This window comes from Octopus bimaculoides, chromosome 1, assembly GCF_046866305.1.
Source record: "Octopus bimaculoides isolate indiv1 chromosome 1, ASM4686630v1, whole genome shotgun sequence".
Taxonomy (NCBI): Eukaryota; Metazoa; Mollusca; class Cephalopoda; order Octopoda; family Octopodidae; genus Octopus; species Octopus bimaculoides.
This window is the reverse complement of record NC_142928.1, coordinates 131,983,574-132,008,746: the sequence shown is the minus strand read 5'-3', so window position 1 is coordinate 132,008,746 and position 25,173 is coordinate 131,983,574. Positions and strand designations below refer to the sequence as shown.

At 35.7% G+C, this 25,173-nt stretch overlaps 1 protein-coding gene across 1 annotated transcript in view; it reads left to right on the top strand.

The window, feature by feature from the left end:
- Positions 1–228: 228 nt before the first annotated feature.
- Positions 229–25,173, top strand: part of LOC106882617 (CCR4-NOT transcription complex subunit 10) — a 36,965-nt gene continuing 12,020 nt past the window's right edge. The window contains exons 1-11 of the mRNA XM_052970704.2: positions 229–276; positions 5,548–5,814; positions 7,785–7,935; positions 11,208–11,269; positions 12,762–12,929; positions 14,257–14,340; positions 16,518–16,779; positions 18,921–19,117; positions 21,660–21,775; positions 21,897–22,019; positions 22,528–22,599. Of these exons, the coding sequence (XP_052826664.1) occupies positions 5,554–5,814; positions 7,785–7,935; positions 11,208–11,269; positions 12,762–12,929; positions 14,257–14,340; positions 16,518–16,779; positions 18,921–19,117; positions 21,660–21,775; positions 21,897–22,019; positions 22,528–22,599 (1,496 nt within the window). The 5' untranslated portion in view covers positions 229–276; positions 5,548–5,553. The remainder of the gene's footprint in view (positions 277–5,547; positions 5,815–7,784; positions 7,936–11,207; positions 11,270–12,761; positions 12,930–14,256; positions 14,341–16,517; positions 16,780–18,920; positions 19,118–21,659; positions 21,776–21,896; positions 22,020–22,527; positions 22,600–25,173) is intronic.

Below are 25,173 nucleotides of genomic sequence, written 5' to 3'. Positions count from 1 at the left end.
TCAGAATATGAAAAATAACATTTAAATAGGATTGTACATGATTATAATTAGTACACTCAGTTGTTTTTATATTCTAGGTCTTTCCAATCCATTTACTCAACAAATAGAATGTATACCATTTCATTACAGCGAGAGAAAATTAAAAGCTTTGATCTATTATTCGCTTAACGACCCGCTACTCTTGCGGTAGAGTAGAGTTGGCGCAGCATGCAAATACAACTTAACTGAACGGAGTAAATTTCAGATATGTGATGTTGGTCTTTAATACATTTATATGTGAGTATCTTTCCCATTTATACAAGCTTTTCCCCGTCAAATATATATTTTTGTTCACATTAGCATCATTTAGGGATCAAGCAGATGTCAGAAATGCTAACCATAAATATATCTTAAGAAGTCAAAGATAAAACACTTGTTTTTACCTTGGAAATATCTTCAGTTTAAAAGTTGTTGACTTGCTGTCTTATTACTAGAAAATATAATTTAATTATTAACATAACATTTGTTTAATTGGTATTTTGCTATTTCCTAACATAGTATCTATCACATCGCATTCCAATGTCCTTCTTTTCAACAGCTGAAGTAAAATCTGTTTTCACCGTTTACTATATCCACACACTAATTAGTTTAGGTGTGAGTATATTTATATATATATATATATATATATATATATATATATATATATATATATATATATATATATAGTGTGTGTGTGTTATATTAAATCATATTTGTATTATATTATAAATAGCTTGTGTTGCCTTCATAAGCAGTTTTTCGTAGATGTTGCTACTGAAATTATATGATTTTCCATAAGACTACATTTCCTTAACTAGTTTAGGTGAAATGCATTATTATGAGAGTAAAGGAATTCTGCTTGCGGTTTCAATCTTAGTTATTTTCTTCTAAAATGAAAATTAATAACAATACCAAAACAAATTCTAACCAATCTTTGTGAACCTCTGATCTTGCACGTGTAATAATATGAAACATTTCTGCAGTAATATTCTCTGATGAATTGATAGTTACTAGCTCATAATTTGATGTATATTTTTAATGTGATACATCTAATATGTTTGTAATTGTTTAATCAAGTGCTTCGTATAATTCCCCAGATACCTTATAGATAAGTTATTTACTAAGTTGTTAACCCATGAGTTAAAGGATTAACTTGTACAATTGTTTAATATTGTGTTCTTACTTCTTAATAGCCGTCAGTAAAAGTTTCTTTTTTTTTTTTTTCTTTATGGGTAGGCTTGGGTATCGTTCCTGTCCACATATTTATCTATCGACTGTAGAAGTTTAAAAATCTATGTGGTTATAGCTGGATCTACTCTTAGAACTAAAACCTCCTTAGTCTAAGATTGATTATTTAAGCTGCTTTTTGGCGTGTACTATACACTTGTATTTGTGTGAGAGAAAGAGACAGTTGCAGTTGCTGACTAAATTATAAGATGAAGTTTTGTTACAATTATCAAATCAAAAAACTTGATCTTGTCTCAACTTCATAGTTGACTAAGTACCATGTGGAAAGGCAGTAAGTTACAAAAGTAATTCATAGGCAAATATCCGTGGTTATATAGAGATGGTACCTCCTAAATCATGGCCGTGTTCGATCTGTAGTGAGAGAGTCAGTGTGTTGAAATTCACTCATGAAATTAATGGTTAGCGACTATAACGGAACTGTTAATTTGTATGCCCTGCAAATTAGGTGTTAACAGTGCTGGAGATTGATATTAGCGATGTAGTACCCAAAGACACCAGTTAGAAAAGGTTTAAAATATTGTTTTTATTGGCAACATAGCTCGGTTTCCCTCAACATTGACGGTTGTGGATATCATCTAGTAAAGAATAAATTTCATTATGGTTTGGTGATAGTGCAGTGTAAATTTCTGTGAGAGTTAACGTGCAGGTGGGTTGAGAAAATAAAAATGTCAATCATTGCATGCCGAAAAATGAATTTATTGATGTAAACATTAGCTGATGCATACTAGATGAAGAGTAACCATATTGACAGTTAAGCTTTATGAGGTTGGTATGTACTAAAAAATAACCAGAAATATTAAATCTCACCTATGCTAAACTTAACGTGTCAAAATATATGGAAATCTGATCCACTGCAAACTTATTCGATTCTTACTATAATTAAAAAATAAATAAATAAAAATATGATGGTGTCATATTAAGAGACATCACATTAACATCAATATTTTTTATGACCATATCTTTAACTTTTTCATTGTTGCGGTGTGCATGTTTTCATGCTGGACTGGATGGGTTCTGTTTTTTTATACGTCTAAGAACCAACACGTTATCTGACTAGCCATTCTATCAGAAGTCACCCATGATCTTCCATTACCACAGATTCTAGTATTTTTTAAATCCGGCATGTTTTACTCATTGACATTACAAATCCACATCAACAGAGATGGTTCGCCTGCGCTCTCTGTCCCCTATATTTGATGTTTAGTTATTTCCTTAACTATGTATGTTGTCTGCAGTCTTTCTCATAGGTTAGCATTGTACATCTTCTCCAGTCACTGGAGATCTTTGACATAGGCACAGGCATGGATGTGTTGTAAGAGGTTACCTTTGCAACCACATGGTCTTGGGTTCAGTCCCTTTGTGCAGCACCTCAGGCAAGTGTCTTCTATTACAACGTTTGGCCAATCTAAGCTTTGTGGGTAGATCTGGTAGACAGGAACTGAAAGAATCCCTTTGTGTGTGTGTCTGTCTGTCTTCGTGCTTGCTTTCCCCCACCCATCGCTGGACAGCTGGTGTTGGTTTGTTTACATCCCCATACTTTAACAGTTTAGCAACAGAGACTGACAGAATAAGTACTGGGCTTACCACTGTGTGTGTATATATATATATATATGTGTGTGTGTGTGTGTGTGTGGAATAGACATGGCTGTGTAGTAAGAAGTTTGCTTCCCAAACACATGGTTCTAGGTTCAGTTCCATTGCATGACACCTTGAGCTAGTATCCTCTACAATAGCTCTGGACCAACGCAAAGCACGAAGACAGACAGACACACACACAAAGGGATTCTTTCAGTTCCTGTCTACCAGATCTACCCACAAAGCTTAGATTGGCCAAACGTTGTAATAGAAGACACTTGCCTGAGGTGCTGCACAAAGGGAAACTTAAAGAAGCCCATTGTATATATACCTATGTACGTGTCTTTGTGTTTGTCCCCCACCACCGCTTGACAAAAGTACTGGGATCAATTTGTTTCATTTAAACTCTTGAAGTAGGTGCCCCAGCATGGCTGCAGTCTAATGACTGAAGCAGATAAAAGATGTATATTTCCCTTACATGCATAAACCCATAAATGCTCTCTACCTATGCAGTTATCACAAGGCAGTCTCTACAAGATTGTTTGACCTGCTATAAATAGCAGCTAAATCTTTCACATCATCTCTTACATCTTTTTTTATAAAAATTGACCCAACTGGATTATTTAATCTGAAAACTCATTTGTGAGTGAGCAACAAGACAGGTTGTCATGGCTGGCTAGAATGTCTTTGACAACCAGTCTGCTTGATTACAGCTGATTTGGAGTGATACAACACGTGCAAGACTGATGAACATGAGTTCAAACCTTATTACTGTTGTCACTGGTCATGGGGTATATTGTCCTACTTTCTTCAGTTTACCTAAGTAGTACTCACACTTCATCATCATCATTTAGCATCCATTTTCCATGCTAGCATGGATAAGATGGTTTGACTGGAACTGGTTAACTGGAGATCTACACATCTGTTTTGGCTTGGTTTCTACAGCTGGATGCCTTTCCTAACACCAACCACTCCATAGAGTGTACTGGGTGTCTTTTTTGTGTCACTGGCACAGGTGCCTTTTACATGTCACTGGCACCTCTTACATGTCAGCAGCACAGGTGCCTTTTATGTGTTACCAGCATGGGTGCTTCACACATGTCACCAACTCATGATTTCTTGTTAAAGTCATCACATTTTTAAGATTTAACACTTAATGTATGTTCTGAGATTTAGCAACTAATGTATGTTCTAAGATTTAGCAACTAATGTATGTGGTTACTGTTTTAACTCTTTCGATACTAACCTGTCTATGGTTGTTCCTTTTTTATGATAAAAACTTCTTGCTTTAACCCTTTAGCATTTAAATAGGCCATATCTGGCCCAAATATTCTCCCTGTTTTATATTCAAACTGACCAGGCCTGACCTCTTATGCATATTCCACAATGCCATTCTGAAAATAAACAATCACATCATCGAAATCTCAAAGCCACAAGATTTCAGATGATTATTTCAAAACAATATAAATAAATAAGTATTTAATTTGACAGAGTAATCTCAATGCTAAAGGGTTAAAGTCATCTGAATTAAAGCCTTCTATTAAAAATTCATGTTGATTTAAACACTAGCTTAATAATGATGAATTTATTTTACTGAATTCTTCAATATTTTCCAAATTAATTGAATCAAGAAACATGGTAACAAGATATTTAAAGAAGGAAGATAGTCTAAAGAGGGCTACCTACTTCATTTTGCAGCTCAGTTAGTTCCCTAATTAATTATGGTTTTACTACTGACTAGCTGAGAGATAAATCTCCTGGGAAGGATTATCACAAATAATTAATACCTAATCTTACCCCAGAGTAAATTATGACAACAAATACCAAAACACCTGTATTTTCAGATGTTGTCTTTTAACAGAGAATGAAAATATGGAGGTGTTGTTGGTCTGGCCATAGGCTGTGAATGAGGCAGCATCTTTGTATTTGCTCTTTATTGGAAAGTAAAATCCCCAAAATTTAGACTTTCTACTGCTCATCGTAACTAAATTTATTAGTATTTTTAACTATGGTAACCGCAATAATTATCAATTCAGTCATAAATATGATAGATATTTTTATGAAATGAAATGATAGATATTAGACAATTATCAGAATGACTATGTAGAATGTTAATAAATTTGGTTACTGTGAGGAGTAGAAGATCTAACATTTCAGAATTTTGCTCTTCAATGGAGAGAAGAAACATAAAGGTATTGTTGGCTTCATTCACCTCCTATAGCCAGTCCAACAACACTTTCATATTTTTCTACTCTGTTGATGGGTAAGATTCCAAAATGTTAAACTTTCCATTTCTCATGGCAACTTTTTAATACTCTTTCAGCTCACTCATTAGTATTCATATTACTCTGTCAAATACAATTTTTATTGTTGTGAATTAACCATGTATTATCTTGTAGTTTTACAGATGTGTAAATATTTAATCATCTTTTAATGAGAAACATTCTTTTAGGCATGTGGAAGGTAAACATTCTTTTACTTTCCACACAAGTGAAAGGTAAATGTTTTAATCATATTTAGTATAATAGTTCACATGTCTGAATATAAATCATAATTGTGTTAATTTTCAACTTACTGAAGTCAATAAAGGAAATGTTTTAGGGCTGATCAGTCAACATTACAAAAAGGTTTCTTACCCAAGTAATAAATGAAAGATTTTGTAATGACAACCATCCTTTAACTGTTTTACTTTTTTTGGTTTTCTAGTGTACAATGGCAGAATGTGATGAGCTAAGTAATAGCAACATGTCAGGTTTACCTGTAAATGATGCTCAAGGTGAACTGGCCAAACAAGCCTGGCAGGAATTTAATAAACAACAATATGACAACTGTATCAATATACTAAATAAATTATTGGTCAACCGGTCTAAGGACTCAAAAGTTACTCACAACAAAGCAGTAGCAGAATTCTATCAGTCCAAGTTTACCAAAGTCTCAGAATTTAAACATGGTCTTGCCTCAGTTTGCCAACTTGTAAGTTGTTTTTGTTTTAATTTTATACATTACTTTCTTATTGGTGTTGAAAATTAAAATGTGTGTCATCCTTAATGAAGACTTCATCTTCATGTAATAAGGAAAGAACTCATCCTCCAAACTATTGGTGATAGCTAGAAATCACAAGAATAAGGATTAATTGAAGTGAAACAGCTCAACTGGGAGCACACTTTTATCATTCTTAACTCATTGACTTCTTTCAACAAAACATTAATTTCGTTCATATATATTTTCTTTCCTGTTATGCCATGTCAAATCAGTGATTTATATTACTGAAAAATATATATTTAACATCATATGTCCATCAAGGTTGTTTATTCAGAATACATTATATTGTCAACAGCCTCATATGTAGATGACATCACAGTCACATCTTCCCAACCAGATACAATTGTACAACTTCTCTAATTGAATATCAACTCCCAAGAAATCTGGTTCCAAAACAACAGACATACAGTAGCACCTGCTAAATCCAGTCTCCTTCCTTACTATAACACAAGGAAACATTTCATACAACCAACCAACCTTCATACATAACAACATAAAATATACTACACATGTACAGAAAGTAAAAGTATAAAACCTCTATAACATATGAATGTGGTAGAGGTATTATATATATTGTATGTAATTCCTACTAATAGAAGCATCATCAATAGCTTTGTTAGCTCCAGATATTGTGCTGGGATACACAGCACCAATAATAAGTTCAGAGCAGCATCAGTCTTCATATTAAGTTCATCTTGGTTGTCTTGATTGTAACCACTACCAGAATCTATAACCTGGACCGAAAGAATACAACATGCTCAGAATGTGTGGTGTAGTCCTCACCTGGACAGAGGTATGGCATATGAAGTGATATAGCTGTATGCATTGCATTTAATCATTCAGCTGATACCTTGCATGTTAGAGGTATACTTGGTCAACACTAACATGGAGCTAACATCCAACACCACTTCATGAATTATCACCATTATTTTATGAAATCTTTATCATCATTACCATACAGTATACCTTTTATTGTCTTAGTATATCACCAACACTTGTCATACTATTTCAATAAGTCATGGACATTTATAACATTGTAGTTCTATTTTGTATCAGATTAAGCAAAATATTGGTGTGCTCACCAATTTTATGCTATCAAACACTTCTACTGTCAAACATTATTCAAGCAGGTCAATCACCAAATGCTTTATATGCAGTTGCTATACATAAAGAGCCATCTTGATTGAGGAGTAGTGAGTAAATGGGTAGGAGAATAGTAAAAGGTTAGCTGTAGATACTCTTTTGATCATGGACTAGATGGCTCAGTAGAAGTTTAGAAGGCAAAGTGGATTGGCAGGTTGTGTGGTACACAAACACACTGTTTTTCATATGATGCAGTGATGGGTAAACATCCAGTTAGTGATGATGGGAGACTTCCTCTAGATGTTGTAAACAGTATTCTTAAACTATACAGCTGTGAACGACCTAGTTGATATTTTTAATTAGAGTAGGCATGTGGGTTAGTGGTCAAGGTAGTCAACTCATGATCATAAGATCATAAGTTCAATTCCCAGTGGTGTGTTGTGTCCTTCAGCAAGAGCCTTTATTTCCTGTTGCTCCAGTCCACTCAGTACCTGTATTTCAAAAGACCAGCGTTGCTACATTCTCTGTCATGCTGAATCTCCCTCAGAACGAAATTAAGGGAACGTATGTCTTTGGAGTGCTCAGCCACTTTCACGTTAATTTTATGAGCAGGCTGTTCCATGCTGATCAGATCAACTGAAACTCTTGTCATAACCGACTGAGTGCTAATAATTAGAAATTCCACCCAGAAAGTAAAAAAGGAAGTGAAAATATTTTGGGAAAAAAACCAGCTTTAATTTTTTTATATTCCAATATCAAGCTGACTTATGTAACTTGAGTAAATGTTATATTACTATAACAACACTCTTTTCTTTCAGGAACACATCAATATAGATAACCTCAATAATTTAGATGATGTTGACCACAGTGCTGTTCTTTACAACCAAGCTGTTGTACTTTATCATCACAGACAGTATAAAGCAGCATTGTCCATCATGGACAAACTGTTTCATTTTGTTGAACCTATTGGTATGTATCAGTCTTTAACTAAATTATTGATGATGATTGTCAAAATAATGATGGTAGGGTATCAGTATTGAAGATAATTATATTGCGCTAGCATTGAAATTAACTAATCATAGTAAGATTGCACTTACAAATATAGTTATTTTAGTCTTAGTGACTAACATAGTCATTTCTCTACTGACTCCTAAATGTGTTATAAAGTTGATTTAAATGGATCTATTTTCTTTGTTTGAGATAAGGTCCAAGGGATTGAGCTAACCTGGGGCAAAGGGTCCAGTCAAGGTATGTACACTCCTAGGCAAGGTTTTTTGAAGGAAGACTGGCAGTTGTCCATGCAAGCAAGTCTGCTCTCTCCACACCACTGATGTTATCCAAGGGAAGTGCAGCTGCCTTAGGGCTGACACAGCTTGGCATAAGTGACATTGCAAGCATTATTATCAGAACACAGTGCCAGTACTTATACCTCAAGGCATCTTGCCCAATACTCTAAAAGTTCTGCTAATCCACCACCCTGGATTAGAACTCTTTTGTGTGTGTGTGTATATATATATATGTGTATATATACGCAAGGTCTGATCAATAAGTATCCGGAGTGTTGCCATAGTAACGAGGCTAAAGTGTGCAGAGTAAAGCCACTTGCCACAGATTGACCTTGAACTCTGCTGTGCATGTGCACTAAATTTTAATATTCTCACTTCCACTGTTTACAGCAGTGCATGGAGGGAAGGTGTGTAGTGTGTGATTGTCACATTGACCATGACAAAGAAAGTTGTCATGGTGATACCTGCTCAGAGGCCTATGCAAAGTTGCAGAAAGTGCATGGAGAGGAGTGTATGAGCTGCACACAAGTGTATGAGTGGTTCAGACGTTTCCAAGATGGCCGAAAAAATGTTGATATTGATGAACGTTCTGGGAGACCCATAACTAGCAGAACTGAGAAAAACATCACAACTGTGCATGCAGCTGTGAGGGGAAATCATCAAATCACCATCCATGAGTTAGCAGAGGATGTGCAGATTAGTTACGGTTCAGTTCAGTCCATTATCAATGAAGATTTGGGTATGAGACGCGTGTCTGCCAAGTTTGTGCAAAAACTGCTTTCAGCTGACCAAAAAGACCCTCGGGTTTCAGTTGCTCAAAATCTCCTTGATTGTGTCAAGAAATGGGAAAACTTTGTGTGTGCTTCTGAGCAGGTATTGCCAAGCTTTTGGCAAAATTTGATGCAGATTTTCTGCTCAGCCTTCTCTGTCATGGTCAATGTGATGATCACATGCTACACACCTTCCTTCCAAGCACTGCTGTAAACAGTGGCAGTGAGCTAGAACATTAAAACTTAGTGTGCATGCACAGCAGAGTTCAAGGTCAATCTGTGCTAAGCAACTTCACTCTACCTGCTTTTGCTTTGTTACTATGGCAACAGACCGGATGCTTATTGATTAGACCTTGTACATACGAAAATTAAATGCTTAGGAATAAATTTTTAAAACTAATGTGTAACAACAAAAGCTGTCAGACTATTGAATACTAGATTAATGAAACTTTACTCTAAATACATAAGACAGGTTGTTGTATTTTAGGGAAATTTGGTTGCTTGATAGAAAGTGCACTAGGGGCAGCTCACTGTTACATTATTAAAATAGGATTTTTGTTAGCATGACACCATTTTTAATACTTTCTGAACATAAGCATACATGTCCGAGACTTCTGGCAGTTTGCTATGCTTGAGAAGACATGTCAAGCTAAGTAAAAATCATGATCATCCATGCATGCAGGCATGTCCTCTATGTCCCTCTCTCAGCTGAAAATCCTAGTCTTGCAGGCTCATAGGTTCTGATACCACATTAAAGTGCCCATGCCAGTGTCCTGTTAAAAGCACCCAGTTCATTCTGTAAAGTGGTTGGCATTAGGAAGGGCATCCAACCATAGAAACCATGCCAAAGCAGACAATTGGAACCCAAGCAGCTTTCCAGCTGGCTGATTCCTGTCAAACTGTCCAACCCATGCCAGCATGAAGAACAGATGTTAAATGATGATGGTGATGTCAATTATTGCTGCTCTTTATATAGTTTCATGTTTAAAGAGTTCAGCAAGTGGAGGCATGTGGCTTAGTGGTTAGGGTGATGGACTTATGATCATAAGATTGTGGTTTTAATTCCTGGACTAGGCAACATGCTGTGTTCTTGAGCAAAACACTTCATTTCAGATTGCTCCAGTTCACTCAGCTGGCAAAAATGAGTAATCCTGTGAAGAACTGGTGTCCTGTTCAGGATATGGGCAATATATATACCATGAAACTGAGAAACCAGCCCTTATGAGTTGGTACAATTTGAGAAGGTAACTTTATTTTTAATTCAGTATTTGGAGTTTAGGATGCGTGAATTTTACAGTGTATTTTATTCATCAATTATCATCATCATCATCATCATCATCGTTTAACGTCCGCTTTCCATGCTAGCATGGGTTGGACGATTTGACTGAGGACTGGTGAAACCGGATGGCTACACCAGGCTCCAATCTAATTTGGCAGAGTTTCTACAGCTGGATGCCCTTCCTAATGCCAACCACTCAGAGAGTGTAGTGGGTGCTTTTACGTGTCACCCGCACGAAAACGGCCACGCTCGAAATGGTGTCTTTTATGTGCCACCCGCACAAGCCAGTCCAGGGGCACTGGCAACGGCCACGCTCAAAATGGTGCATCTCATGTGCCACCCGCACAAGAGCCAGTCCAGGGGCACTGGCAACGATCTTACTTGGCTTGCCGGGTCTTCTCACGCACAGCACATTTCCAAAGGTCTCGGTCAGTAGTCATCGCCTCGGTGAGGCCCAATGTACGAAGGTCTTGCCTCACCACCTCAGCCCAGGTCTTCCTGGGCCTACCTCTTCCACGGGTTCCCTCAACTGTTAGGGTGTGGCACTTTTTCACGCAGCTATCCTCATCCATTCTCACCACATGTCCATACCAGCGCAATCGTCTCTCTTGCACACCACAACTGATGCTTCTAATGTTATTTAACTAAACTCTCTTTTTTCCACCCATTATAATACTGGAGAAAAATCAGTGCATATCATACTCAAAATTTGCTTCAAGTAACAGAAATATATGCTAATTAGTGGTATTGAAGTTAAAATATGTATACACACACACACACACACACACACACACATCTTTGGAATTTAAAATAGTTAAGGTACAATGACTGGAAAGTTAAAGTTCTCAAGAGAGGGAACTACTGCAAAACTGGAGTATTCTCAAATGTGCTTTTATTTTGTTCCAGAGGAAAACCTTACGCGGAAATGCTTGTTTTTGCTTGTTGAGCTTTATCTTCAAACTCACCAGGTAGTTACCAAGTTTCAATTAAATTCAACCTTTACTATTTACTGTTATACTTTTGTTATTGTTTTACTACTCTTCATGCTTTGATTTTTCTTTTTAATAGTACTCAACCATGAAGATTGTTTTATCTGCTAGATAAGCTGTTATATGCTTTGCCCAGGGAACCAACACAGTCTGAAATTGAAGACTTTGTGGTCACATATAACAATTTAGTATTTGACAACTTAAATACATAATTAGTAAAACAAACATAATCTTTTAACATGAGAGACTGAAAGTGAAATAGTTAAAAATGAAATCAAAATAATAATTTTAAAAAAGTTTTTATATCAGTTGCCAGTTATACTCCTTACTTAGTAACTCATTCTCTCTCTATTTTGTCTGTTTTTAAAAAACATTTAGACTATATCCTATGATTTTTATTTATTCAGAAGAATAATTCTGCACCTTCCTCTAGAATAACTAAAAAGTTAACTGAATGACTAGATGTTTTTTTTTTTCCCCCACTTTGTCCTTCATTTAATTTAGAAACAAATAGATGAGAGTTTATAATCTTGGATTGTCATTTTATGGTTTATGAGTTCATAGCTGCCTCAGATATTTTATTTTACAAACCTCACTTTAATTACTTGTGGAAGATATGTACTAAACCTCTCTAGAAAAGTTACAACAGGCTGCTATCTCTTATTCACTCAACCCTTTTGATACCTAACTGCCTGAGATCTCTTCTCACTCTGTACTACAAATGTTTTGTTTTCAAAAGTTCTGAATTAAAATCTTCCACCAAACCTTAGTTGTAATTTGTTCCTAACACTAGCTTATGACAACAAAATTATTTTACTAAATTCTTCATTATATTTAAAATTAATTGAAATAAACACAGAGTATCTCAACAAAAGGTTAATGTTACAGGAATCAGAATAAGGAACTGGCCATATGAAACCTTAAATGTAATTTAACTATTTATTTAATCTACTCTATCTGTATACTTGTGGTTCATTTTAAGAAATTTTGCATGAATATCTTATATTCATTATTAAGTTTTTGTTGTATTTCATTGAACTATAAAAATTCAAGCTTTTCATTTCATTATTTGTTAAGGTTATCTCAACAGATATTCTATAGAAATTATAACCAGCACTGATTTTTGTTATGCCATTTCGTATCCGAGACATCAGACATAAACAAACAATGAGACAAAGATAAGAAAAGAGTAATGGACATATATGCCATATTTCGGGAGTTTTTGCTCCTTCATCAGCTGATGAAAAAGCAAAAACTCAGATACAAAATGTGTAACAAAAATCAGTGCTATAGAATATCTGTAGAGATAACCTTAACAAGCGATGTAAAGTGCATTACTAACACAGTAGAACACGGTTTGACTTATAAAATCGTTTGATATATTTATAGTATATTATGATTGCATAACAAAATACTGCATCCTTAGAAGTCATTAATATTTTCATTTCATTGTTGCTTTTGCATCTTTCAGCCTGAGAAGGCAATGGGAATGTTATCCTATATAGAGAAACTTCTTCTTCATGTTACCAAGTGCAATAACAGCCCCTCAGGAGACAAAGTAGATAAAAATGAAAGCCTAGACAGTTCTGTCGCAAGTGAATTAGGGACCTCAGAACTGTATCGGCCAAAAATTAGTTTGGTAAGTTAAATGTTAAATTTCTAAGTTCAAGCGTGTGTGTGTGTGTGTGTGTGTGTGTGTGTGTGCATGCATATAATATATGCATATAAACACATCTAGCAACTTATACCTTTATAATGATTTCAAAATAGACCAAATTTTGAAGTGATTGCAAATCTTGTTCTAGTCAACTTTACCTTTCATCTTTCCAAACCAACTAAATCCATCTATCTAATTTATAACATTATTATTATTACCTTAGTAATAATAATAATGCTGGAAAACATTATTATTATTATTTCTAAGGATAGTGGATTGGCTGAATTGTTAGGCCTTATAGTATTTTCATTTTTATGTTCTGAGTTCAAATCCTGCTGAGGTCACCATTGCTTTTGATCCTGCTGGGGTCAATAAAAGAACCAGGCTAGAATTGTTAGCATGTCAGACTAAATGCTCTCTCTATATTTTGAGTTCAATTCTATCGTTGCTTCATCTTACATCCCTCTGATATCAATAAGTACCAGTAATCTACTGGAGTGTATTCAATGAAATATAACCACCCTGGTGGAAAAATTGACCTTGTGCTTTGATTTAAAAAAATAAAGACGTCTTGGTTACTGAATGACAAATGTTATAGAGGAAGAGGTGAATTAGTAAAATGAGGGTGTATTCTTATTCTACAACACTGCAGTCAGAGTTTAATTTTCAGGTGATGCTAATATACTTTCACTAAAAATACTTTGGACAAAAATCTCTTCTACACCAATAAATTGTGGCTGTGGTTAAGAAGCTTGCGTCCTAACCATGTGCTCTTGGGATCGGTCCCACTGCATGACACCTTAGGCAATTGTTTTCTACTATAGCCCTGAGCTGACCAAAGCTTTGTGAGTGGATTTGGTAGATGGAAACTGAAAGAAACCCATTGTACACATTGTGTGTGTGTTTATCTGTACTATTGGCTATATATCACATGATGGTTGTAAACAAATATCACCATTATACAAGTAATGTTATCTGTTTCTACTTTTCCATGAAAAATGTGTCTGGCCATAGGAAAATATTACTTTGCTTAGAAACAGGTGGGAGTTGGTGACAGAGAAAGTATCTGACCTTAAAAAAATCTACCTCAACAGATTCTATCTGATCCATGCAAGCATGGGAATGGGGATGCTCTATGATGAATGTTGATGTTTCTCAAGTAGCCTAAATTCTTCAAAGTAGTGTCACTCATTTAAGGATATAGTGCCCATGATTGCCTGTAACACACAAGGTTAAAACATTTTGTTAACTCTTTTTCCATTTTTTGTTGCTTTTTTTTATAACAATCTCTTCTGTGTCATAATTTCAGTATAAAACCCGATGTCTGATAATGATGAAGTCATTAAAAGCATGCAAACGAGAAATCAAAGTATTGATGAGTAGCCAAGCAACTGTAAGTATTCAAATCATGGGATTATAATATATTAAGACTACAAACTAGAATCAAATTCCATTATATTTCTTATGTGTATATCAAGTTTTAAGTGATTTTTTTTCCAAGCCAGCATGGATTTCTTTTTAATGTGTGAAATCAAAGTAATGTGGAGGAATATTAGAGTGGTGTGTTCTATGCAGATGAGAGTACGTGTAGATAGATGGTTGTGAGAATGGAGAGATAACGGAACTCTGAAGTACACCTGAATTGATAGGACAGATATACAGAGTCTTATCAGTCTATATTTTGACAGGAAGATTCCTCTCTCAGTACTTAGTAATAAGTTCAGCTGAAGGATTGGTAACTTTGTTAAAAGTTCTTTATCACTGACCTGGATGAGTGGCTTTGATAGAGAAGGGTAAGGATATGTTTTGTTTACCAGACTTGGAATGATCAAAGGTTGAACACATTTTCTGCTGTAGTAATATTTTGCCATATCTACATATATTGAATGTGTGTTGTTTAGCCAAAGAACAGCCTTGGTTGATGAGACCTACAGCCAAAGGCATTATGACCATAGCTGTCTCATCTTTTTTCAGATACAATGAGTCCATCAGGTACAGATGCAAAGATGTCAAAAGTATCAGGCTACATAGTTACTTGCTTAATTAATTAATTAAGCATGCATTCATTTGTTAAGTGATCCACTTGACTGAAACTTATATACAAAGTTTTTTAAATTGCTGAGAGAGTTTTAGCAAATTAATTCTGAATAGAGTTATCTCCTATAAGTTGCACTTTAGGTGTGTACTTAAATGCCAAACCACAGATGTCAGGTTTCTAGCTAGAGGTGTTTTAGGTTAAGACAAAAAAAAACCTCTTTATATTGCAGAAGATATTTACAAGGTTCCTTATATTGTAGCTTAATAAGCACCAGAGAAAGTTGAATATCCCATGAAGGTGCTTTTAGCATGGTTATTATTGGCAACATGTTCAGTGAGAAATTCAGTATACAAATAGATGTTCACCAGAGCTCTAGCCACTTTTTATGATTGTAGTCCTTGAGTTCAAAACTACTTGAGATTAGGAGCGTTTAATATGCTGATGATCTAGTCATCATAGCATAATTGTGTTGAAATGTGACAGAAAAAAAGTTCCAATCCTGGACGCATGGTATAAAACCCACTGGTAGAAAGGTCAAGAAGGAAATGGCCAAAGTGTTAGCAAGAGAAACAGTGTGTGTGTGTATGAGTAGAAATTAACTACATTCATATGCAGAAAGTTAGTAGATAAGGATTCAATACTGTATGTTGAGTGCAAGCAGTGAGTACACAAAAAAGCAGTGGAATCTATGCAGACTTACAGAGAATCAAAACATCAAATATGATATGAGCACAGGGGTAGTTAGTTGTGGGTATACCCAGGAAAGTAAGTTCTTAGTGTAATGACAGTTTCTGCTGTTTAGGTAATCTAATTACTATTGGAAATGGCTGTAGCAACATTAGAGTGGCTAGAGGAAAGGAGTAATGAAATAGAGGGAGCTATTACTTCTGTTAGCAACAAGCATTTCTCTTTTTATATGAAGATTAGAATGAATAAAACATGCATAGGAAGTGTAAAACAACAAGATAATGAGTCATGGGTGCTGGAGAGAAATAAAGTATGCGCGATTTGTTGAATATGTGTTGAATGTTACCTTAGTTGAAAAAGGAGTACAAGTGCAGTAATGAAGATGCATGGCACTAAATGACATCAGTCAAAACATGAAGGTGAGGTAACTTGCTGATGTTGATATGTAATATTTATGAATTATAAGTGTTGGATGAAAAAGTAATGTGTGTGTGTTGGCATGCAAAAAGATAGAGGGAATTGTAGGATGGATTGGAGAAATCAGATCACAAGATGTTGGGTCTCACAGAAAAGATAAAACAACTGAGATGATTGATGATATGGCAATCCTGTACAGCCTTTGCTATTTACAAAATTTTGCCCTTAAAATGTTGAGAATGCAAGCTAATGCACAGTCAGCCTTGTTTGTTTGGTTGTGCAATGGGTTTTTAAGCCTTGTTATCACATATATATACATACATTCTGTTGAACCCATGTTTTAATACAATAAAATGTAATCACATTATATTGTGTGTAACTATACATGCAAAATATACATATTTATATATTCTTTCTTGTATTTTCAGAACCCTTCTGTAGTATATTTGAAAAGCAATTTTGAATACCTGCGGGGCAGTTCACGTAAAGTAATAAAGATGCTGGGAACTGTACCTCAAAACACAGTCATCTCAGAGTCAGGGAATTGCTTGCCTGTCATGTATTACAATAACCTTGGCTGTATCCATTTCAACACACGGAAGCACCATCTGGGAGCATTTTACTTCCGTAAAGCAGTGGCAGAAAATGAAAGTGCTGTAAAAAATCTTAAAAAATCCTGTGATGATCCAGGTAAAGGAAATTTTTATACATACATAAACACAGGTGTGGCTGTGTGGTAAGAAGCTTGCTTCCCAATCACATGGTTCTGGGTTCAGTCCTATGTGATACCTTGGACAAATGTTTTCCACTGTAATGCTGGACCAACCATAGCCTTATGAGTGGATTTGATAGGCGGAAACTGAAAAAAGCCTTTTCTTTATAGATATATATATATATATATATATATATATATATATATATATATATATATATTATATATATATATCTACGTGTGTGCCTTTGTGTCAGTGTTTTCCCCCACTACTACCTGACAATTGATGTCGGTATGTTTATGTCCCCATAACTTAGCAGTTCAGCAAATGAGACCGATAGAATAAGTACCCGGCTTTAAAAATAGTAAATACTTTGGTTGTTTCATTCAACTAAAAATTCTTCAAGGCGGTGCACCAGCATGGCTGCAGTGTAATGACTGAAACAAGTAAAAGATGAAAAATAAGAGAAATATTATATATATGCATGTGTGTTGTTTATTTTATCATACAGTCTTAAAAATGCTCTATATTCAAATTAGTAGTGTGGTAGTCTAATGCAATAACAGTCTTATAACTAATGATTTTGTAATTTTAGTTGACACAGGCACACACACATAGGCACACAAAAACACACACAAACACATAAAAGGTAGGAGAATATAGTATTAAATTACGAGTAATGATTCACAGTAAGATACTATAAATTTATAATTTAACGCTATATTCTCATGTATGTATGTGTATATATATAGAGATGTGAGTGTGTGTGCAGCTCTATTTGTGTGACAGATTTTCTACAGCCAGATACCCTTCTTGTTGCCATCCCCAATATATATATATATGTATACACACCACATACTTCTTTCAGTTTTGGTCAGCCCAGAGTTATAGTAGAAGACACTTATCCAAGATCACATGGTTGGGGAAGCAAACTTCTTAATTACACATGTCTAATGTTTTTAAAAAATATATATTGATATTGAGTCAACATTTTATACATTTTTAAGAAAAAGTCTTTGGATCAATCAAAGCCAAAAAATCCCATGAGTATGGAAGCTTGTTTCTAAACTTTTATTGTAATTACATTATCACAATTACATTACATAGATAATTTCTAAATCTCCATCAAATTATATACCTTACTGTCTTAAAAAAGCAGGATACAATGGTGGCACGTGTAAAGACATTTGAGCAAGATCGTTGCCAGTGCCGCTGGACTGGCTCCTGTGCAGGTGGCACATAAAATACACCATTTTGAGCGTGGCCGTTGCCAGTACCGCCTGACTGGCACTCGTGCCAGTGGCACATAAAAGCACCCACTACACTCTCAGAGTGGTTGGCGTTAGGAAGGGCATCCAGCTGTAGAAAGTCTGCCAAATCAGATTGGAGCCTAGTGTAGCCATCTGGTTCACCAGTCCTCAGTCAAATCGTCCAACCCATGCTAGCATGGAGGGCAGACATTAAACGATGATGATAATGACATTGGATAATGTACTCGTCGTCAGATATAAAAAAAAAAATAGAGGATAGTTACAACTGGAATGCCTTGCATCACTGACCTGCTTGATCAGGGTGTTATTTACAGAAAATTTCAGAGAAGTTCCAACTTATATGAAACTTATCATTATCATCATCATCATTTAGCATCTCCTTTCCATGCTGGTATGGGTTTGACCGTTTGACTGGGACTGGTAAGCTGGAGAGCTGCACCAGGTTCTAGTCTGATTTAACATGGTTTCTACAGCTGGAGGCCCTTCCTAATGCCAACCACTCCAAAAGTGTATTGGGTGCTTTTATGTGCCACTGACGTGGGTGCTTTTGCATACTACTGACATGGATGCTAGTTATGTGACTCCAGCATTGGGCAGGCCTATGATTTCACTTGGCTTGACAAGTCTTCTCAAGCACAGCATATTGCCAAAGGTCTCAGTCACTTTGCTGAAAATAAGTTTCTACTGTAACCCACTTCTGCTCCTTCATTACTTCAGACTACTTCACTCTGGCTGTTTATTAACTTTTTAAGAAATATATGAATGAATCATAATTTATTAGAATTAGACAAATACATTTTCTAGCTATCTATATTTCTATTCTCTATGGCTTATTTGTGTTTTTCAGCAAAATGTAGTGCTCCTCTTCAAACTGTTGGAATGAGTCGGCATCATGAACTGTTGTATAACATGGGCGTTCAGCTATTACACTGCGGAATGCCTCAAGCTGCATTTGATTGTTTAATTCAAGCTGTCCAAGTTTACCAGATCAACCCACGGCTTTGGTTACGTCTTGCTGAGTGTTGTATAATGAATTACCGAGAAGTATAAACTTTAAAATGAACTTAGCTATTATTTTTCTTTTGCTCTCTCTCTCTCTTTCTCTTCCTCTCTCTTTCTCTCCCTCTCTCTTTCCCCTTTCTTGTCCTTTTAAAGATTTTTGGTTTTTGTCAGAAGGCAACTTCAGTAGATAACTAGTTTTAATTCTTAGATGTTCTTTCAATTTATTTAAACATCACCTCTTCTGTTTTTCCTGTCTTAAAAATCTCAGGCTTTATTCTTAACAAACCCTTGTTGTCAGTGGCATCATCATTGTTGTCCTTATCATTATTATTAATATTCAAGCAACCAGGCCGTAGCAAGAATCAGCTATATAAATCTATGCAATGGAGCTATCAGCTTGGAGGCAAGGTCATTTGTTTGATCATTTCAGGTCACAAGGTAATAGATGTGATAACAATCAAGATTTCTGGAATGCATACTTTCATGACCATCCTCAACAACTACAAAGTGCTCACCTCTCTTTGTTGGTCCAGATCAAATGGTAGAGTGGTACTATTTAGGAAACGTTTGGATCTCATGATGCAGATGATACTAGATTTTGGCAAACACATACATTGCTTGTGATATATACTACTATCTCCCCTTTTTGTCTCAGTTTTTATCTGACCAAATTAGAGTGTCAGCCCTTTCACTTTTTGTGAAGGATATCATCCATCTTATATGTGAAGAGCTCAGTATGCAGTGTCCAATAATGTACAAGCAGGTGCTGAGTCTGTTCTGAAAGACTTTCAACCCAGGGACTATGGGTAATCTCCAGAAATCCCTAGCCTGGCAGTGCTGGTGGAAGGCCTAGCAGCATCATCATCATCATCATCATCATCATTGTCGTTTAACGTTCACTTTCCATGCTGGCATGGGTTGGACACTTTGACTGAGAGCTGGTGAGCCAGAAGGCTGCACCAGGCTCCAATCTGATCTGGCAAAGTTTCTACAGCTGGATGCCCTTCCTGACGTCAACCACTCTGAGAGTGTAGCGGGTGCTTTTATGTGCTACTGGCATGGGAGCCAGTCAGGTAGTACTGGCACCGGCCAAGCTCAAATGACACTTTTTACGTGTCACTGGCACAGGAGCCAGTCCAGCGACACTGGCAACGACCATGCTCGAATGGTGCTTTTTACGCGCCACCAGCACAGGAAACAGTCAGCAGCCTTGGCAACGATCACATTCGAATGGTGCTTTTAAGGTTCCACTGGCACGGGTGCCAATCAGGCGGTACTGTCATCAGCCACAACAACGATTTCACTTGCCTCAACAGGTCTTTGCAAGCGTAATTTATTGTCCAATGATTGAAGGGTACTCGTAAATGGGCTGGTTATACAGCACTGGCATAGGCCATGGTTATAGTCTCACTTGACTTGCTGGGTCTTCTCAAGCACAACATATCTCCAAAGGTCTCAGTCACTTGTCATTGCCTCGGTGAGACCCAATGTTCGATGGTCGTGCTTCACCACCTCATCCCAGGTCTTCCTGGGTCTACCTCTTCCACAGGTTCCCTCAACTGCTAGGGTATGACACTTTTTCACACAGCTGTCCTCATCCATTCACAACACGACCATACCAGTGCAGTCGTCTCTCTTGCACACCACATCTGATGCTTCTTAAGTCCAACTTTTCTCTCAGAGGCTTACACTCTATCGTGTATGCACACTGACATTACACATCCAGTGGAGAATACTGGCTTCATTCCTTGCAAGCTTACGCATGTCCTCAGCAGTTATGGCCCATGTTTCACTACCATGTAGCATGGCTGTTCGCATACATGCGTCATACAGTCTACCTTTTACTGTGAGTGAGAGGCCCTTTGTCACCAGCAGAGGTAGGAGCTCCCTGAACTTTGCCCAGGCTATTCCTATTCTAGCAGCTACACTTTCAGAGCATCCACCCCTGCTACTGACTTGGTCCCCTAAGTAACGGAAGCTATCAACTACTTGTAGTTTTTCCCCCTGGAATGTGACAGAAGCTGTTCTCTGCACATTTTCAGTGTTTATTGCTCCTGAGCATTTGCCACACACAAAACTATCCTCCCAGTTAGCCTTCCTTTGATATTGCTGCACCTCTTGTGTGTCCATAGCTTACACTGGGTACATCTTATATCGTCCACCTATGCCTTTTCTACAGATCGAGCAGGGCTGTCTACTTGAAGGGATTTGTGGTTTGTCTGCCTTCCTATTTATTAAGACTTTGGTTGACTCTAAGGCCCTTCAATTCTAATCCTTGCTTCCACACCTGAAACTTCTCTAGTTCTGATAGTGACTCAGCTATTACAGCAAGGTCATCAGCATAAAGAAGATCCCAGGGGCATCCTGTTTTGAATTCCTCTGTTATTGCCTGGAGAACTATGATGAATAAGAGGGGGGGCTAAGGATTGATCCTCAAGATAAAATCATAGGCTCTGAAGTACTGTCAACTGTGCTTATTGAAGATGTGAATAGAGGGGCAAAGCCATTCTGTATGCACTTAAAGTATTGCTTGTAAGAATTTACACTTTGATTTATTGAAAACGTCATTTTTGATCATTTACAGAGTAATGAAGATGATAAAAAATTAAAAAGGCGCATGGAAGTTATCCAGGGGTCAGTTGCCAGTGGTGTTCATCGAAAACTTATCTTAGGGTCAACTACTAAACATGTAGCACCAAGGTTTGTGATTTACTTTCTTTTTAGGAATTTTGACATTTTTCATGACAGATGAAATCAATATTGTTCTGGAAAAAAACATTTCATAATTGTTTTTTTTTGTTTTTTTAAAAATTCTTTTTAGTCATAATCCAGCAATTCCAGCACCATCTCTAGAATTTGCTGCCCTGTGTTTGCGAAATGCTCTGTTACTACTTCCAGAACATCCTCATCAGTCTGAAGTCAATGAAGAACATGCTGAAGCAAAGTAAGGCATCTGATGTAACTGATTTGTTGTAATAAATAGTAATGTTGCTCCTTCTACTTGCTATCTCTGTATAAGGTTTGTTGTTCTGAAAGACTATAACCTATAAGCCATTTTTTAAATCTTCATTTTTCAGAACTATTATTTATTTTTTTATCTACATTATTGCTAGAACAATCTTTTTTCAATTAATATAAATTATTGTTATTTATTCAATTATTTATATAATTTTTGTTGCTGTTCTACAACTTAGTCTACAATTTATTTTTCATTCTACTAAAAATTTTTTCTACATGTGAACTGTCCTACTCTGGTAATTACGCATTTTTGATGACAGAAGAAGACAGCCATATATAGCTAATCTACCTATGACTAGACCTGTAATCAAGAAAAAATGCATATGTAATCTATATGAAATTTATATTTAATTAACTTTTATTGTAATTTATTGTAAAAAAGCTAAATGTCATTAATTTTAATTTCATGGTCACTTTTGTATCTATCTTTTCAGCAAGTCTGATATATTCCTTGTACCAGCCCCACCTAGTAATCCTATGCGTGCAGCGGAAGTGAGCAATCTCCGGTATGTGTGTCTATACTCATGTTATAGAACTACTGTGACACTGTGTTAAGTAGAATGTAATTTTTTTTTCATGTTTCAGTAACTAACTATATTGTCTCAATGTGAACCTCAACAGCATGCAAACTCAGGATACTTGTAATTCACTGGAGCTGTACTTGTAGCATGGACTGCATTTTGGAAATGTGTTTTCAGAGTAAACTAAGAATTAACTCCTCAAAATAGTTGGTGGGAGGCATGTTTGAAGTACATATTTTCCCACTTGTTGCATTATTTTCCTTTGCTACTAGGTTTTACTTTTGCATTTAAATGCCACTTAGATATTATTACTTCAACTGTAAATATAGATCTTCCCTTAACAGCCTCCTCTATTATCTATTTTCTATACTAAGAAGTATATTACATGGAAAAATGTGAGCAAGAGAAATAATATTCTTAAGATTATAAACCTGAAAAAGTACAGGACAAGTTATTACACTTGGAAAAGTTCAGGACAAGTCATTACATCTAGTAAAGTACACAACAAGAAAAGTATTACTTAAAATATTGTAGCTAAGGATAAAATTTCAAATAAAATATTTAGATTTAGAAAATATTAGCTTTTATTAAAACTAAAAGTTTTATTACAAGTTATTACTTTTATTTGTTATTACTTGTTACTTCTATTAAAAATTTAAAATAAGTCAAAATATTTTTTGCATTTAAAAAAAATCATTTTTTTAATTATAATATTACTTTGTAAATTAAAATCAAATAATTTTTAATATTCAAATTTTATCCTTAGCTGTAATATTTTAAGTAAAAATTTTCTTGTTGTGTACTTTACTAGATGTAATGACTTGTCCTGAACTTTTCCAAGTGTAATAACTTGTCTTGTACTTTTCCAGGTTTATAATCTTAAGAATATTATTTCTCTTGCTTACATTTTTTCCATATAATCCATGTTTTTTCCAGGCTGTGCTATTATGCTAATTAATAATGTGTCAAAGACAGCGAGCTGGCAGAAACGTTAGCATGCCAGGCGAAATGCTTAGTGGTATTTCGTCTCTCTACATTCTGAGTTCAAATTCCGCTGAGGTCAACTTTGCCTTTCATCCTTTTGGGGTCGATAAATAAAGTACCAGTTGCATACTGGGGTCGATCTAATGGACTGGCCCCCTCCCCAAGAATCTCGGGCCCTGTACCTAGAGTAGAAAAGAACTAATAATGTATCAATTAATAATTTAAGATTTTACCTTATTGAAAATTACCGGTGACATATATTAAAAGTCTCCTTATAGAACAATATTCATAAAAATTTGAGAAACAAACACTCATAACGTTTTTCTTTTAAAACTTCTTTCTCGTCTCAGATATTACGGGACTGTGTTTACATGATATAATTGCATTAATACAGATGACATAATTGCAAATGAGCGATGTCATTGATAATTTTTTTCCTTACCTTAATGATGCCGGTGACATATATTAAAAGTCCCCTTATAGAACTATATTCATAAAAAAGTATGGAGCTATATTGTCACCCTCAAATTTGAGAAACAAACACTCATAACTTTTTTCTTTTAAAACTTCATTGCATGAGATTGATACCATGAAATTCCTCGAGTTGAGCTTTATCATTTAAGCTTAATTAATTAGTTTGTTTTTAAAATAAAAAAAGTTAATTATACTTAAATCCAATTTTTTGCCTTATATTTTTTTCATGATATTTTACCTCACAACTTTTTTGATCAAATTTTTGTTGCATGGGACCAAAACTATGAAATTCCTCATGCTTTCTTCTATCATTGAAGCTAAGATAAATATATTTTGCTTTTAAAATAAAAAAGTTATTTAGATCTAAACTTGATTGGAGGCATTACTTACTCTCCTATAATGTTGCTACAAATTTCGGTGTAAACTTTGCCAAAATGTAGCTAGGGACCAGTCCTCTTCAAAAATGTTAACAGCTTTCAATTTGGTTAAGAACTGAAATAAAGACAAAGTTCTGAAGATACTGTGTGTGAGTAAATTGCGGCCTTAAGAATATTATTCGACGACTACCGTAGTCGAATGATATTCATATGTTTTATTGGTTTTTTTTTTTCAAATATGCTTTAAATTTTCTTAGCTCTAGATGCTATGAAAATGTCATATTTGGTTAAGATTAAAGTTTCTTCTAGGTATATGGAATAAAAGCTATCTGGGCGACCAAGTTAGTAGTGGGGGTGGGTGCGCTGAAAGTGTAGCTGCTAGAATAAGAATAGCCTGGGCAAAGTTTAGAGAGCTCTTACCCCTGCTGGCGACAAAGGGACTCTCACTCAGAGTAAAAGGCAGACTGTATGACGCATGCGTACGAACAACCATGCTACATGGCAGTGAAACATGGGCTGTAACTGCTGAGGACATACGTAAGCTCGCAAGGAATGAAGCCAGTATGCTCCGTTGGATGTGTAATGTCAATGTGAATACCCGTCAGAGTGTAAGTATCTTGAGAGAAAAGCTGAACATTAGAAGCATCAGTTGTGGCGTGCAAGAGAGACGATTGCGCTGGTATGGACATGTGGTGAGAATGGAGGAGGATAGCTGCGTGAAAAA